The sequence below is a fragment of the Loxodonta africana genome, chromosome 15 (assembly GCF_030014295.1).
Source record: "Loxodonta africana isolate mLoxAfr1 chromosome 15, mLoxAfr1.hap2, whole genome shotgun sequence".
NCBI classification, from domain to species: domain Eukaryota; kingdom Metazoa; phylum Chordata; class Mammalia; order Proboscidea; family Elephantidae; genus Loxodonta; species Loxodonta africana.
Genome location: NC_087356.1, coordinates 49,404,319 through 49,418,292, shown reverse-complemented (window position 1 = coordinate 49,418,292; position 13,974 = coordinate 49,404,319). Strand labels below are relative to the sequence as shown.

Below are 13,974 nucleotides of genomic sequence, written 5' to 3'. Positions count from 1 at the left end.
CAGGCAGACTCTGGTACCTGGAATACCAGCTGCTACAGTACAGAGGGTGCTCTTTCAGTCGGGCTGCTCGCGGGAGCTTTTGTCTGTCTGTCTGTCTGCAGCTTCCTGTGAGGCACACAGGTGGGGTGGGGTGTGTGGCTCTGGGCAGACCATTCACCAGGCCTGAGAGATGTCTCCCCACCTTCAGGACACCCCCTTCAGGAGAAGCGGCTGGGAGGGCCCTCAAGGCCGGCGCTCACTAGGGCTGCTAAGGGGCAGGAGTTTGGGAAGAGGAGGCCCCTGGCCTGGTCGTCTGGGGAGGTCACGCTGCTGGGTCCTGCTTAGCAAAAAGGGCCAAGGAAGAAAAGGAAGCTGGACACAGACCTCTGGGCAACTCCCTGGAATGGCCACCCAACGCCAGGATCACAGGTGTGTGGCCGGCCCTCAGCTCCAAAAGACACCAAGTGAGAGAGCACTCAGAGAGGCCATCCGCTCTAACACACCATGCCACCACCTCTTCCCCATCTGTGTCCATTCTCCCAGTTACTCTGGGGCTTCCTAAGAGATCTGTGCTGGGTAGAGAAGATCCCTCATGCTCCTGGCAGGGTACCTGGGCAGGTAAGCCCCACCCCCACCCAATGACCACACCCTGCCAATGCCACCCCGAACTCCTCTCCCGAAGGATGCTGTAGCATGTCCAAACAAGCCCTGTCATTTGAGTTAATGGAAGGGGTGAAGGGCAGGGCGGGGCAGGGAATGTGGGGAAGGAAGTCAACCAGAAGAAGGGCAGGAGAAAGCAGCTCATACTCACCCTGAAGTAGGTAATGTCGGTGGGGGGGGCTCTGGTCTGAGCAGCTCCTCCCCTGTTCTGCGAAGGGAAGGTGTCTGTCCAAACACATCCAAGCTGTCCCCAGGCCCTGGAGGGCCTGGTGGCGGGGAGGGATAGCCTGTGGCCAGTGTGGTGAAGCCCATGGCAGGCTGGTAGCTGGGGCTGCCACTGCGGCTGCTCTGAGACGGGGAGCCTGTGGACGGCGTGGACTTGCGGGAGAAGCTGACGGCGGCCGGTGGCTGCAGGGTGATCTCGGACATCTCTGCCTGCTGCAGGAGGCCTGGACGTGGCCGGGCCCGGGCAGCCAGCTCAGGGGAGCCCGTGCGGGAGCTCAGAGGACTTTGGGTCAGAGGTGAGAGCCGCGAGGGCTGTAGCACCACTTGATGTAAACTGGGCTCGGCTCGCCGGGCCTGCCGGGGGCTGGGCCGGGGCCGGGGCTGGGGCTCGTACCACCGGGTGTCCAGGCCGAAGGTGCTGGGGCCGGCCCGCCCCCCCGGCTCAGCCGGCTCAGGGTAAGGCAACACCGGTATGCCCATGCCTTGGCTGGTGTGTCTGAGCTGCCCTTGGCTCACCAGAGGTTGCATAGGCTTGTCCTGCCATTTGGTGGCGGTGGGCACGGGGGCTGGGCCCCTGCCTGGAGACTTGCCTGCCCAACTCTTTGGTGCCTCCAGAGACAGGATGCCTGGGTAGGCCGCAGGCACCTGTAGGGAGGCAGGGGGCAGTCCTCGGGGGAGACAGGCCTGGGATTGCAGACTCTCAGCTACATCGCAGGGGTGCAGCTGGTGAGGAAACATCATGGCCGGGGTCTCCAGCCCCCCAAAGGGGAACTCTGGCCGGCCCCAGGGCTCAGGGGAGCGCCCACCCGTTGGTGTCTGAGTCAAGGGCAGCGTGCTGTTGGATGCATTCTCTCCATTTTCCTCAGGGATGGTGGGGTGGCCAAAAGGACCCTCAGTGTGCAGGGGCGGGGAAGACATGACAGAGCTCAAGGGGCTGCCCACTTCCGGCATGTAGAAGGGCGGCGGCTCCACCTCCCCGGGGCTGCTGCTGCTGAGGTACCCATAATACTGGCCATGATGGAAGGGTCGGGGCGCCGGTGGCCGGGCTTGGCCCGTGGCCTGGAGCCGCCCTTCCAGGCCACTGGGGCCCTCCAGTCCCCGGGGCTGGAATCGAGGGCTGTATGCTGGTGGTGGCAGATAGGACTCCTGGCTGGACGACATCGGGGTCAGCTGGGACTTCAGGGCAGCCACAGAGGTGGGCACCAGCGGGTCGTCATTCTCCTCATCGGACTGGCGGAACTCGGGATACATGTCAGTCTCCTCGGCAAAGGGGAAGCCCTCAATGCGTCTGCTCTTCAGTGAGGGCTCCATCTCCGAGGGGTCCATCACAAAGCGCCCGTCGGGACCCCTGCTGATCAGCTCAATGGGTGTGGTGGCCTCAGCCTCCGCCTCAGCCTTGGCCACACTGTACTTCTTGCTGCTGATGGCCCTCTTGGTCTTCTTATATAGCGACAGCTCCTTCTCTCGTGTGGGGCTCAGCACCCTTTTGGCTGCTGGCTGGCCCTGGTCATCTGAGGATTCTGATGGGGCACGGAGTGTACGGATGCTCTCAGGGCTCACCTTGCCCGAGGACAGGCTGAAGAGGACAGAGAGCAAGCAGGAGCTAAAGCATAAGAGGAAGAGCCTACACCTCCTTCCTGTTCTCTTAGCAACGACAACAGCACGAGACTGAGGGCAAGTGCAGAGACAGGCTGCTCCAGCCCACCCCTGACCGTGGAAGTGTGCATCGCCCATCCTTTGGATGATCACCCACATATCCTCCTGCACTCTGGCTGGCCCCTATTCCCAGCACACCCAGTCTAGTCACGCCTCCAACCTCACCCTCAGGGAAGCTGGTGAGAGCTCAAGAAGTGCAAGATCGTTTTCACATCAACTGAAGCAAAACATATTAAGAAGGCAAATCTGTGGCTCACAAAATAAAGAATACCACCTATCAGTGCTGTGCTCCTTTAAAAAGTCATCTATACGTGACCAAACTGTCAATAATTACTTTAAAACAAAGATGAGGAGGTTAGGGGGGTGGGGAAACTAGATTAATGGAAATGGAACATCCAGCACAGAAGTAAGGAGAATGTCCACGCACTGTAAAGACCGTAACCAATGTCACCAAACAATCTGTGTAGAAGTTGTTGAATGGGAACCTAAACTGCGGTGTAAACTTTCACCAAAAATGATAAAATATTATTTTTTTAAAAAAAGGCAAATCTGTTAGGATGAAAGAACTACGGAAATACATTCCAAAGCTAAAGAAAAATGGTTTTTAGATTATCCACTAACTTGGATTCTCCACAAGGCTGCTCCGCTCCGTTCCTGTGGACAGTGTCCAGTTAACGATCAGTTAGCAGAACCAGCTCGGAAACTCACTGTGGCAGGCCTGAGCAAGGCCCTCCACCTCTACCCACAGACCACAAATAGCCACTTCACATTTATCCCAGGTCAAACACTTACGGGGACTCCAGGCTCTTCCTGCAGTGAGTTATGGAGAGTGGGGGATCTGGAAGGGAAAGAGAGCCACTGAGCCTGAGACGACACGGACTCTGCATCTGCACCCCCAGGTATCAGCGACTTGAAGCAGCATGACAAAGGGACAAGCTCCCCTACCTCAGGCGTCTTTGGGCCCACCACCACTTCCTGCCTTCACCCAGACTCTCTCTGACAGCCCCTTCCTCCCACCTTGCTCCTTCAAATCAAGCACCAGCAGCTCTAGCAACAGACCCCAGCCTCCGTATTTTCAAGAGGGACCGCACTAAAAATGGTCTTCCTCTCCTGGTGGGGGCATTTAAAACCAGGCCGGACATCACAGGGCACGGGGTGGAAACCCACCTTTTTTGCGCTTGAGCTTACGCTTGCGCTGTTTGTTGACGAAGCAGGCGGCTAAGGTGCTGAAGAGGATGGCCGCTGCCAGGAAGCAGATGGTAGCCACAATTCCAGCCAGCACGGGTCGAGCCAGCCCCTCCTCAGTCAGGTCCGGCTGTGGGAAGATATCTGCAAGGAAGAGTGGCACACTCAGAATGCCACCCAAATGCCCCAGCCCTGTGACACACAGTCTCCAGAGATGCTGCCCACCCCTGAGAATAGACCATGTCAGGGCTTAACCCTAATACTGAAGAGATCTGTATGGGGGTGGGGGTGTTGACAGAAGCCAAGTAATTTCTGCACAGCTTGGTATACGTTAAAATAACATCTGTATCTTATCCCCATGGGAGTAATAATCTTAATAGTCATCTATACTTGTTCAGTGCCTTACATATTCATGTTACCATATATTCTCACATTAATCCCATGAGGTAGACAGAGCAGATGGTATTCTTCTCATTCTCGAAATGAGAAAACTATGATTTGCTGAGTTTGAGTGAACTAGAACCCAGATGTTCTGCTTTCTAGTCCAATATCTTCTCCCTAACCCCATGCTGTCTCACTACAAAATGAGAGACCAGATGTGAAGGTATCTGGAGATAAACTACTGGAGCAGTGAGAGGAATTTTTACTACAGAATTCAGACCCATCCATTTTTAACTCATTACCACTGTGGGCATTGCAACTTCTTAGCATCTCCTGCTTATGTCAGGTATGGAATGCAGGAGCTGGGAGGGGCATGTTTTACAGATGAGGAGAGGGCCTCTTTTCATGTCCAAATTCACACAGCTAGCTGGGGACAGACCAGGACTAGAGCTGGGCCTCCTGCCTCCAGTCTGTTCTATTATCCCCGTAGGATAGGCATAGCAGGAGCTTCCGCTTTTCGCTGACATACATCAAAGGGGAAAACCCAAATATTGTGATACATCTGGCCATAGCTAGATCAATAGTAATGGATAAAAAGGATCCAAATCATGCTAATTGGTTGCGTAGAAAATGAATGTGGCAGCCGAGGGAATGGGGGGCCTAAACAGGAGGCATGCTGTGGTCACCGTATCCTCATCACCCCGTGTGGAGCCCTCGGGAGCCGATTATGAAATTAGAAGCACATAGCAGCTCACTGGGATGATCCTGTGAAACCCTAAGTCTTCTATTTGGCTGCAAGCTCTGCTCCCTATACCTCCATCTCCCTGGCCCCTCCCTGGAAGGAAGCCAAGAACATAAGTAGGCTGGGTTCTGCTGCCTATTGGGGGTACCTTTGTTTAAAAGGAAAAAAAAAGTGCCTAATATATGACCAAATCTCACTCCATCATCCCACACCACCTCCTGCTTCCCTGCGTCCCTGTCCACCCCACACCAGGCTTCTGACTCCATCTCACACCACCTCATGCTCTCTGCCTCCCCGTCCACCCGACACCAGGCTTCTGATTCCATCTTATGCCACCTCGTGCTCCCCAGCCTCCCCGTCCACCCCACACCAGGCTTCTGGCTCCATCCCCCTCCACCTCCCGGTCCACCCTACACCAGGCTTTTGGAACCCTAGGAATTTCTGGCCAAGATCCTTGCCATCTGGTCCCAGGGAACTGTGTGCGAGGAGGGTGCTATTACTTGATTACTAAGCCTCTTCCCATACCAAGGGAACCACTTAATAGGGGAGGAACCTGGCTCTGTTTCAGAACATAAAAAAATAGCTGGGGAAAAATGTATAGAAATGGGACTGGGGCCAGGAAAAGAAAGGAGAAAATGCTAAAGAGCTGGCTTTATTTATCAATTTGGGGAGAGGAAAGAAGTGAGGGAAAAACAAACAACAATTTTCTAAATAAAACATAACCATGAAGAAGGCTTGTAATAGGAATTCAGTAAATACTTATGGACCTACTGTCTCTTCTCTCCAGCTCACTGGTGCCCTATCCCCACTACAGAAGGAGGAACTAGAGGAAACAATTTATGACAAATAGGAGTTAAAGCAAGTTCTTTTTGACCGTTGTCATGACAAGCTTAGTTGAATTTCTTCCTGTTATTATCTTATAGAATCTGTCAGAAGCCAGTGTCTAGCTGGATAAAATATCATCCCTCATGGAAGCAGAGCATGGGTCTGAGGGGCATAAGATATGCTACAGTTCATGCAGTTTTATCCAGAGGGCTCCTTACTCTGCAGTCCGGCCTCTCTTCCTACATGAACTATTCCACAGAGACCCAAGTTTGGCCTCCATCCCTATAATCATAAGAGAACCCCCCGTGAACTATTCCACAGAGACCTACGTTTGGCCTCCATCCCCGTAATGGTAAGAGAACCCCCCGAGTACCTGTGCTGGACACGCCGGCCACGTTGCTGGGCTCGCTGATCAGATCCTGCATGACAGCCAGAACCCGGAACTCATACCAGGTATCCTGCAGCCCAGGGACAGCACCCTGTCAGCAGGCCTGAGCCAACCACTGACCCCACCTGTGACCTCTCTACCACTGCACATGGCCTGTCACGGATAAGGGTGTGATGCCTAACGACCAGCTCTCTGAGGTTAGGAGAGAAAAAAAGCCCTGTTTATAGCATTTGCCAATGGCTGTGGTGTAAATACGCAACCATGGCTGATTTCAAGCCACGGGCATGACGTCACGTTCTTGGTTGGGGTTGGCAGAGACATGCATACTCCAGTACCCCCAGTCAACAAAAGTGTCAGGGAGGGCAGATGAGAGGGTCTGTATCCACGAAACAAGCTGCCTCCCCTCAGCAGCGAGAGACTTTGTCAAAGTTTAAAGAGGTTCAGAAGGTAAAAGAGAAAATATATTTTCTTCCAGGGGTTCTCAGTTGTTAATGGAGGGGACCCTCCCTGGGCAATCCTGGAAGATAATCCCCGGAAGTCCTCTGCCCTAGCCAGGCTAGCCTGGCAGCAAGAACTGAGGCTAGGGCTCTGAGCGTACACACCGGGCTCCCAGCCTGTCCTGCCTGGCTCACGTCAGTGCTCAGGAAGACCCTCCAGGCACCACAGTCCTCCAGGCCGCAAGCTGCCCTAAGTCTGTGGGCCTCAGCTGCCATGATCTGAGGATTCCAGATGTTGGTAGCAGATATAGGTGAATACGGAAATGAGGGTAACTGCAGAGTGCCTAGACCTCATAAGCCCGAGTAGGGTCACCCAAAGGTCCCAATGACTCTAGAAAGAGTCATGTCACCTCCAGAGTTTGGGAAAAAGAGGCAGAGCAAAGCTAGCCCTCACCTGCGACAGGTCCTTGGCAAAGAACTCCCCCTCAGTGCCTGGGATGACGTCGTCCAGTGTCTCCCAGCGCTCCCCCACACGGAACTCCATGATGTAGCGGTCAATGGGGAAGCTGTGGTTGGCAGGAGGGAGCCAGGACAAGAGCACACCCTGCTGGGTCCGGTTGGCTATGAGGCACCTCGGTGGAGTGACCAGCACCAGAGGTTCTGGAGTTGTGACGGGGAATGCTGCAGCCAGGAAGAAGGGTGGGAGAGACTGGATGGGTGTGCAGAGGCTGCTGCATCCTCATCCACCCTGCTGTCTCCTGGCTACGCACACTTCCCTGGGGCCAAGGACCCAACGTCTTCACCTCCCCGGTGCCTCTGCAGGCACCATTTCAGGGGCAAGAGAGAGTCACGTAAAATAGCCCTCCTGATCCAAGGAAGAGAATTCAGGGCAAGTGGGATCTCTGAAGGACACACATGAGGGAATTAAAAAATAACACTTGCTGTTGTTTTTTTTTTTTGTTGTTGAGTTGACTGTGACTCATGGCAGCCTCACGTGTGTCAAGGTAGAATTGTGCTCCGCAGGGATTTCAATGGCTGATTTTTCAAAAGTAGATCACCAGGCCTTTCTTCCAAGGTGCCTTTGGGTAGACTTGAACCACCAACATTTCAGCTAGCAGTCAGGCACGTTAACCGTTTGCAATACCCAGGAACACCCACTTCCATCGAATCGATTCTGACTCATAATAACTCTAGACATAAGAGTACAACTGCCCCCACAGGATTTCTTTCCAAGGCTGTAAATCTTTACAAACACAGATTGCCACACTTTCTCTCGCAGAGCAACTGTTGGGTTCAAACTATCAACCATTCAGTTAGCAGCCAAGCTCTTAACCATGGCATCACCAGAGCTCCTTATGAGGTAGCAGAGTACAGGCAGTTCCAGGATCACAAACAAGTTCCATTCCTAAGTCTGTCTTTAAGGCCAATTTGTAGGTAAGCCAGAACAGTGAGGTATAGCTCGTATCTGACATCGGTTAGTCAAATGTTTGTCCTAGTATATTGTATATAGTATACCTTTCCATGCATAAAAACATTAAAGAATCACTTCCAGATACACTAAAACATCTTTAACATAATAATACAGTAACAATAATGTTTTGATGTGTGTTGCAAAGTAGCGCCCGTTTGTTTTTATGAACCGTTATAGTACCTAGAATTTTTAATATAATAGGTTTTACAGGAGTTGGTTCATAACTACGGGTTGTACGTAAGTCAGACATTCATAACTCAGGGACTGCCTGTACTTCAAAAGAAAAAAAGGGGACAGGATGAAAGGAAGAATTAAATGTAATTAAAATATCTTTTGTTCTCTTCCAAGAAACTAGGAACTCGGACTATCTTTTTCATGCTGTCAACGCCCTCCTTGGACCAGGTGGAGAAATGGGGGCCCCAACAGAGCAGCTGGGGCTAGCTAGCATTCTCTCCGTGCACTCACCTTGGTGCCAGCATGGCAAAATGGCCTGAGAGCAAGGCTGAGCTGTTCCACCTGCTGCACCTCGGGAACAGCCTGCTCAAGCTGCTCTCTGGCTCCGAGAGAAGAGCAGATCTGACTGTAGCCAGACAGGACAGGGTGAGCAACCAGGCCCAGGCGGGAAGAGCTGGCATGTAGGAAGAGACTGGGGGAAATAACCACATGCCAGCCACCAAACGAAGCTGCAGGCCAAATGAAATGACCAGCAGGTAAAACAGAGGGAGGAAGAAGGCTTTCTAATTGCCCTGAAAAGATGCAGGAAGATGCAAACGTGCAGCCTAACAAGGAAGGAAACAATCCATCTGAGGATGCAACAGGATCTGGCCAACACCCGCTCTGAAGTTGGACTAGGCACTTAGCACCAGGCCCCACAGAATGCTATGACAAATCCTTGTTGGCAGGATCAAATGACATGGTCATACAAAGCCCTTAGCAAGTTGTCTGGCATATAATAAGCAACAGATGTTGGCTGTTGATACCATCACCATCATCATGACTTTCATATACCCCGGCTCCTCTAGGCAACGTCCTCGAGACATCGCAGCCCGTGGCCCCTCACCTAAAGTGTTCACAGTGACCACCTCACTGAAGGCGCTCGTCCCCAGCTTGTTCTGGGCCAGGACACTGAACTGGTATGCTGTCTCAGGCTCCAAAGTGTCCACCAGCAACCAGTTGGGTCCCGGTGGCACTGGCAAGGACAGCCAGTCATGGGGCCCAAACTGTGCCCGCTTCATCCTGGCCAAAAAGAAAGAGAGAGGACAGGGGACAGGGTGCAGGGTGGGTTACACTGGAGAGAAGAGAGCAGGTGCAAGGTCTTCAGGAAGGTGTGCGGGGCTGGCTCCCCAGGTTCAAGGACAGGAGAGTCATGACCAGGGCAGGCTGATCTGCCCCACTTTGGCTGTCCCAGTCCTTCTGATGCCACTGCTGGTATCTCCCGCACTGAGAGGGACCCTGAGGTGTGATTAATGCTAAGACAATGGTCACATAGCCAATTGGCATAAGAGAATCCCACCTGTAGCAACCCTCAGAAGTGAATAACCCACAGTAAGTGGGCTCTGCCTGGAAACGTGAGAATGCTGGGAACAGGCAAGCGCTCCAGTGGAAGTGAGCATGTGGAGCTCAGCAGAGGAGGCCCAGGAAAGGAGCCCAAGTGGACAGACTAGACGGGGAGCCCAGAGTAACCAGAGGGCTTGGTTTAACCACGTTTGGATCATCTGGGCTTGTTCCAGGGGACCGCTCTTTAGGACATATGGCGAACATGACCAGGGCCCCCCACAGTGGAACCAGGACCCCTCAGGCTTTAAGGGTCAGAAGGTTACACTGTGCATGAGAATAGGAGCCTGGGGGTGAGCACTGTCACCTGTCACCATGTTCCACCCACACAGGCACTGAGCTGGCTGGCTAAAGTGCAGTACCCACTTGTCACCACAAGGAGGAGACACCGGCCCATGGGACTGAGACCTGCCTTCCAGAGGCAGCCAAGCTAGGTAACTGAGTGCGCGCCCACGGGGGCCCCCACCAGGTGCCAGGTTGAAGGCTAACTACCGTGTATGTCCAGGAGAGTGAGCTGAGGCGGCTGAAAGCAGAGCAGAGAGCAGCTAGTCTGAGTCAACGCCCAGAGAGTCAGGGACAGTCGGAGGGGGAGGAGGGAAGAGGCCTCCCACACCTGGGCCCCACCACACCCTCAACCCACCCAGGGCACCAAAGCGAGTGACCAGGCGTGAGAAACGATACAGAGGAGCAGCAGCACGGAGCACAGCCACAAGCAGAAAGGGGCACCCCAAACTACACCCAGAGCCCCCCCTCACTGTACACCCAGACCTTTAACTTGAGCATCCCCAAAGACAGTGCAGCCATGCCAAACACCCCTCCCTGACCACCCAGCCTGGCAGTTCCATGGCCCTGCAGAGATCTCCCCTGACCCTGCCACTGAAGGTGTCCTAGCTGCAACCCAGAGAAGAGGTCGTTCCCAGCCAGGCTTGTCATCTGGACCCAGGTGCCCACTTAGAGCTCAGGATACCCAGGAGAGTCAGAGTCTGGGGGCTCTCCACCATATCACCATGGTGGGACATGGGCAGGCCCACTGCGGTTAGGAAGTGTATCAAAAGGTCTCTGGTACAACCACTATGGAAAATGGTATGGTGCTTCCTCAAAAAGCTAGAAATAGAAATACCTTATGATCCAGCAATCCCACTCCTCGGTATATATCCTAGAGATACAAGAGCAGTGACACGAACAGACTTATCCACACCTATGTTCACTGCAGCGTTATTCACAATAGAAAAGATGGAAACAACCTAAGTGCCCATCAGTGGATGAATGGATAAACAAACTGTGGTACACACACACAATGGGATATTATGCAACTATAAAGAATAATGATGAGTCCTCAAAACATAACACGATGAATCCGGAGGACGTTATGCTGAGTGAAATAAGTCAATCACAAAAGGACAAGTGTTGTATGATCTCACTTTTATAAAAAGTCAAGAATAAGTATACACACAGAAAGAAACATTCTCTGAAGGTTACCAGGGATGGGAAGGGGAAGGAGAAGGAACCACTTTCTAGATAGTAGACACTTGTTATTTTTGGTGATGGGATAAGGCAATACCCAATATGGGTGAAGTCTGTACAACTTGGCCAAGGTATATGAAGACACTAAGAAGTACTCAAGAATAAGGGACAATTTTAGTAAACTTTGCATACAATTTTGCAGCAACAATAATAACCAAAAAACGTGTGTGGTTACACAGGTGGATACAGATATGTACGTATACATGTACAGGAGGGTATATGTGAGCACATGTGTGTGCAGGTATAGGTGTATCTGTAGGCATATGTATATACATGTTCATGTATTCTTTATGTATATCCATATATATAATAAAGCACACACGGGGCACAACTATGGAGACTTCCTAGATATATCCAAATACCTCGCAGGATTGGTTTACTGAGTTAATAGACTTAAAACCATAGTCTCATGGGACAACTTGGTCAGTTGGCATATTATAGCTCATAAAGATAACGTTCTACATCCTAGTTTGGTGAGTAGTATCTGGAGTCTTAAAAGCTTGCGAGCAGCCATCTAAGATACAACTACTGGTCTCTACTCATCTGGAACAAAAGAAAATATAGGAAACCAAAGACTCAAAGAAGAAACTAGTCCACAGTACTAACAGCCCACACAAACCATGGCTTCATCTTGCCCGAGACCAGAAGAACTAGATGGTGCCCAGCTACTACTACCAACCATTCTGACCAGGGTCACAATAGAAGGTCCCAGATAGAATGGGTGAGAATTGTAGAACAAAACTCAAAGTCTGGCCTAAAAAAGGCCAGACTTACTGGACTGATTATAGAGACTAAAAGAACCCCTGATACTATCACCCTAAGACACTTTTAACTTGGAAATGAAGCCACTGCAGGAGGTCACCTTTCATCCAAATAATGGATTGGCTTATAAAATAAACAATACCATGGTGAGTACCATGCTCTCTTAAACACTCAACTATACAAGACCAAACAGTCAACATTTACCTTAAAGCAAAGATGAGAAGGTAAGGAGGAGCAGGGAAGCTAGATTAATGGAAACAGAACAAACAGAAAGGAAATAATGAGAATGCTGACACATTGTGGAAAATGTAACCGATGTCATGGAAAATGCTGTATAAAAATTGTTAAATGGGAACCTAATTTGCTGTGTAAACTTTCACCTAAAATACAATAAAATATTATTTAAAAGAAAGAGGTCTCTGAACCTCTGTGAGGCCCCTGTAGTATATGGTTCCCCTCTCCCAACTCTGGTGGGGCCTGGCTAGGAGTGCTTCCAGGTAAAGCCTATCAGAGAGCAGGATTCTGGGCTCTAGGTAGGAATGTGTAACAGAAATCCTCAAGTGATGGTGAAAGGCTGCTGCTTCTTTTCTCCGCCTTCTCTACACCTCCTGTCTGCACTCTGATTCGTGTCTTCGAGATCTCTTTCTAACCCAAGGACTGGGTGAAGATCTCAAATCACCTCACCCAGCTAAATGAATAATAACATTTATTCATTTTAGCCACATGGTCCTAGAGAGAAAATGCAGACATTGGGGACAAGGCCAGGAGGGTGGGCACCCCTTTTCCCCACTGGGGAAAGGAGAAGATAAAATCAGATTAAGCCTCGGGCTAGGCTCTTTACAAAGCCCTTGAATATCAGGAGTCTAAACCAAGCTCCAGAGGACAGAGAAACCTAGGGAAGAACAAGCCATGGACACACATACAAAAAGAAGGCCAGAAGAGACAACCAGGGGAGGGCAGTGAACAGTGATGGAAAATTGAAGCGACAGTCCATACAGGCCCCCAAACCTGAAAGGCTAGGAATGCAGGGATGTCCTGGTCCCTCACAGTCATCCCCATCACCCGCAAGAACCTCATCACTGTCTCCACCCACCTCACTGTCTGGAGGTCTGACGGGCGACTCACTGTGTCTTCCTCCTAACCTCCACCCACCCTGGGGCAGACTGAGGTCGGGAAGGGAGAAGCAGAGAGCAAAGCATGCGGGGGTGACTCACAGAGGTCCGTACCAAACTGAGAATGTCTGCTCATATCCTCCATCATAGCCGGGCTCCCAGGACACGTTGGCAGCTGTCATGGAGGCCTGGGCCCGGACACTGCCCGGGGCGTGAGGGCTCGTGCCTGGAGACCACATGAAATTCTCAGACTGCAAAGAGCGTGAGACCATGGAGCCAGACGCCCACAGTCTTGATCCAGGAGCCCAGGAGAGGCTGAGGCACGAGGCAGCAAAATAGAGTCCCACGTGTGAGTGATTGGGAATGCGGAGATGCTCAGAGGTGCTGACCCTCTGACCCACCTGGGTAGGCAGACCGGCATGGAACTGTCCTGACTGGGCAGATCCAGCCTGGCAGGAGATAGTATGAGCATGGGGACACGGGCCAGAGGGAAGCCCAGTCCTCCTGATCCCAGTCCACCTGCGGCTGCAGAAGCCCTCTCCTTTCAGGTCACAGGCAAAGCCAGAGTCACCCTGCCGTACAGGCCTCTGGCCTCAAGAGACGATCAGAGCGCGCGCTGCCCTTGCTCAGACAAGCCTGTCCTGAACAAGGAAGGGGCAGCACACAGGGTGGCTGTGGACGTGGACTCTGGTTTCAGTTCGGGCCTCACCACTTACTGGTGATATACCGTGGGACAAGGTATTCAGTCCCCTCTACCTCAGTTTCAACAAACATAGAATGAGGGAAATGCCAGCTCACACTGCCTAAGTTGTGGGGAGAATTACATGATGAGCCCAGCGCCTGACACTCAGAGTCAATGCCCAAACTTGCTGACACCATTATGGGTATAGCTATCAGTCCCAAGAAGGGACAGGGTATCTTGACATAAAGCTGAGGTCCTGGGGATACCTTAGGTAATAGGAAATAGGGATATGATGCTAGATGTCTCAGGGAGCAGGGATATGAGTCATCCCCCCTGCCCCAGCCCTCCTCCTCCCCACTGCCAGGCCCCTCAGATCAGTACCCACCACCAG

At 52.0% G+C, this 13,974-nt stretch overlaps 1 protein-coding gene across 1 annotated transcript in view; it reads right to left on the bottom strand.

Moving 5' to 3' along the window:
- The window catches only part of IGSF9B (immunoglobulin superfamily member 9B), a 55,489-nt gene that overhangs the window by 16,497 nt on the left and 25,018 nt on the right, over nt 1–13,974 (bottom strand). Inside the window, exons 12-18 of the mRNA XM_010597115.3 lie at nt 13,016–13,127; nt 9,010–9,185; nt 6,933–7,159; nt 6,027–6,111; nt 3,688–3,849; nt 3,313–3,358; nt 791–2,440 (exon numbers count right to left, since the gene is read on the bottom strand). Of these exons, the coding sequence (XP_010595417.1) occupies nt 791–2,440; nt 3,313–3,358; nt 3,688–3,849; nt 6,027–6,111; nt 6,933–7,159; nt 9,010–9,185; nt 13,016–13,127 (2,458 nt within the window). The remainder of the gene's footprint in view (nt 1–790; nt 2,441–3,312; nt 3,359–3,687; nt 3,850–6,026; nt 6,112–6,932; nt 7,160–9,009; nt 9,186–13,015; nt 13,128–13,974) is intronic.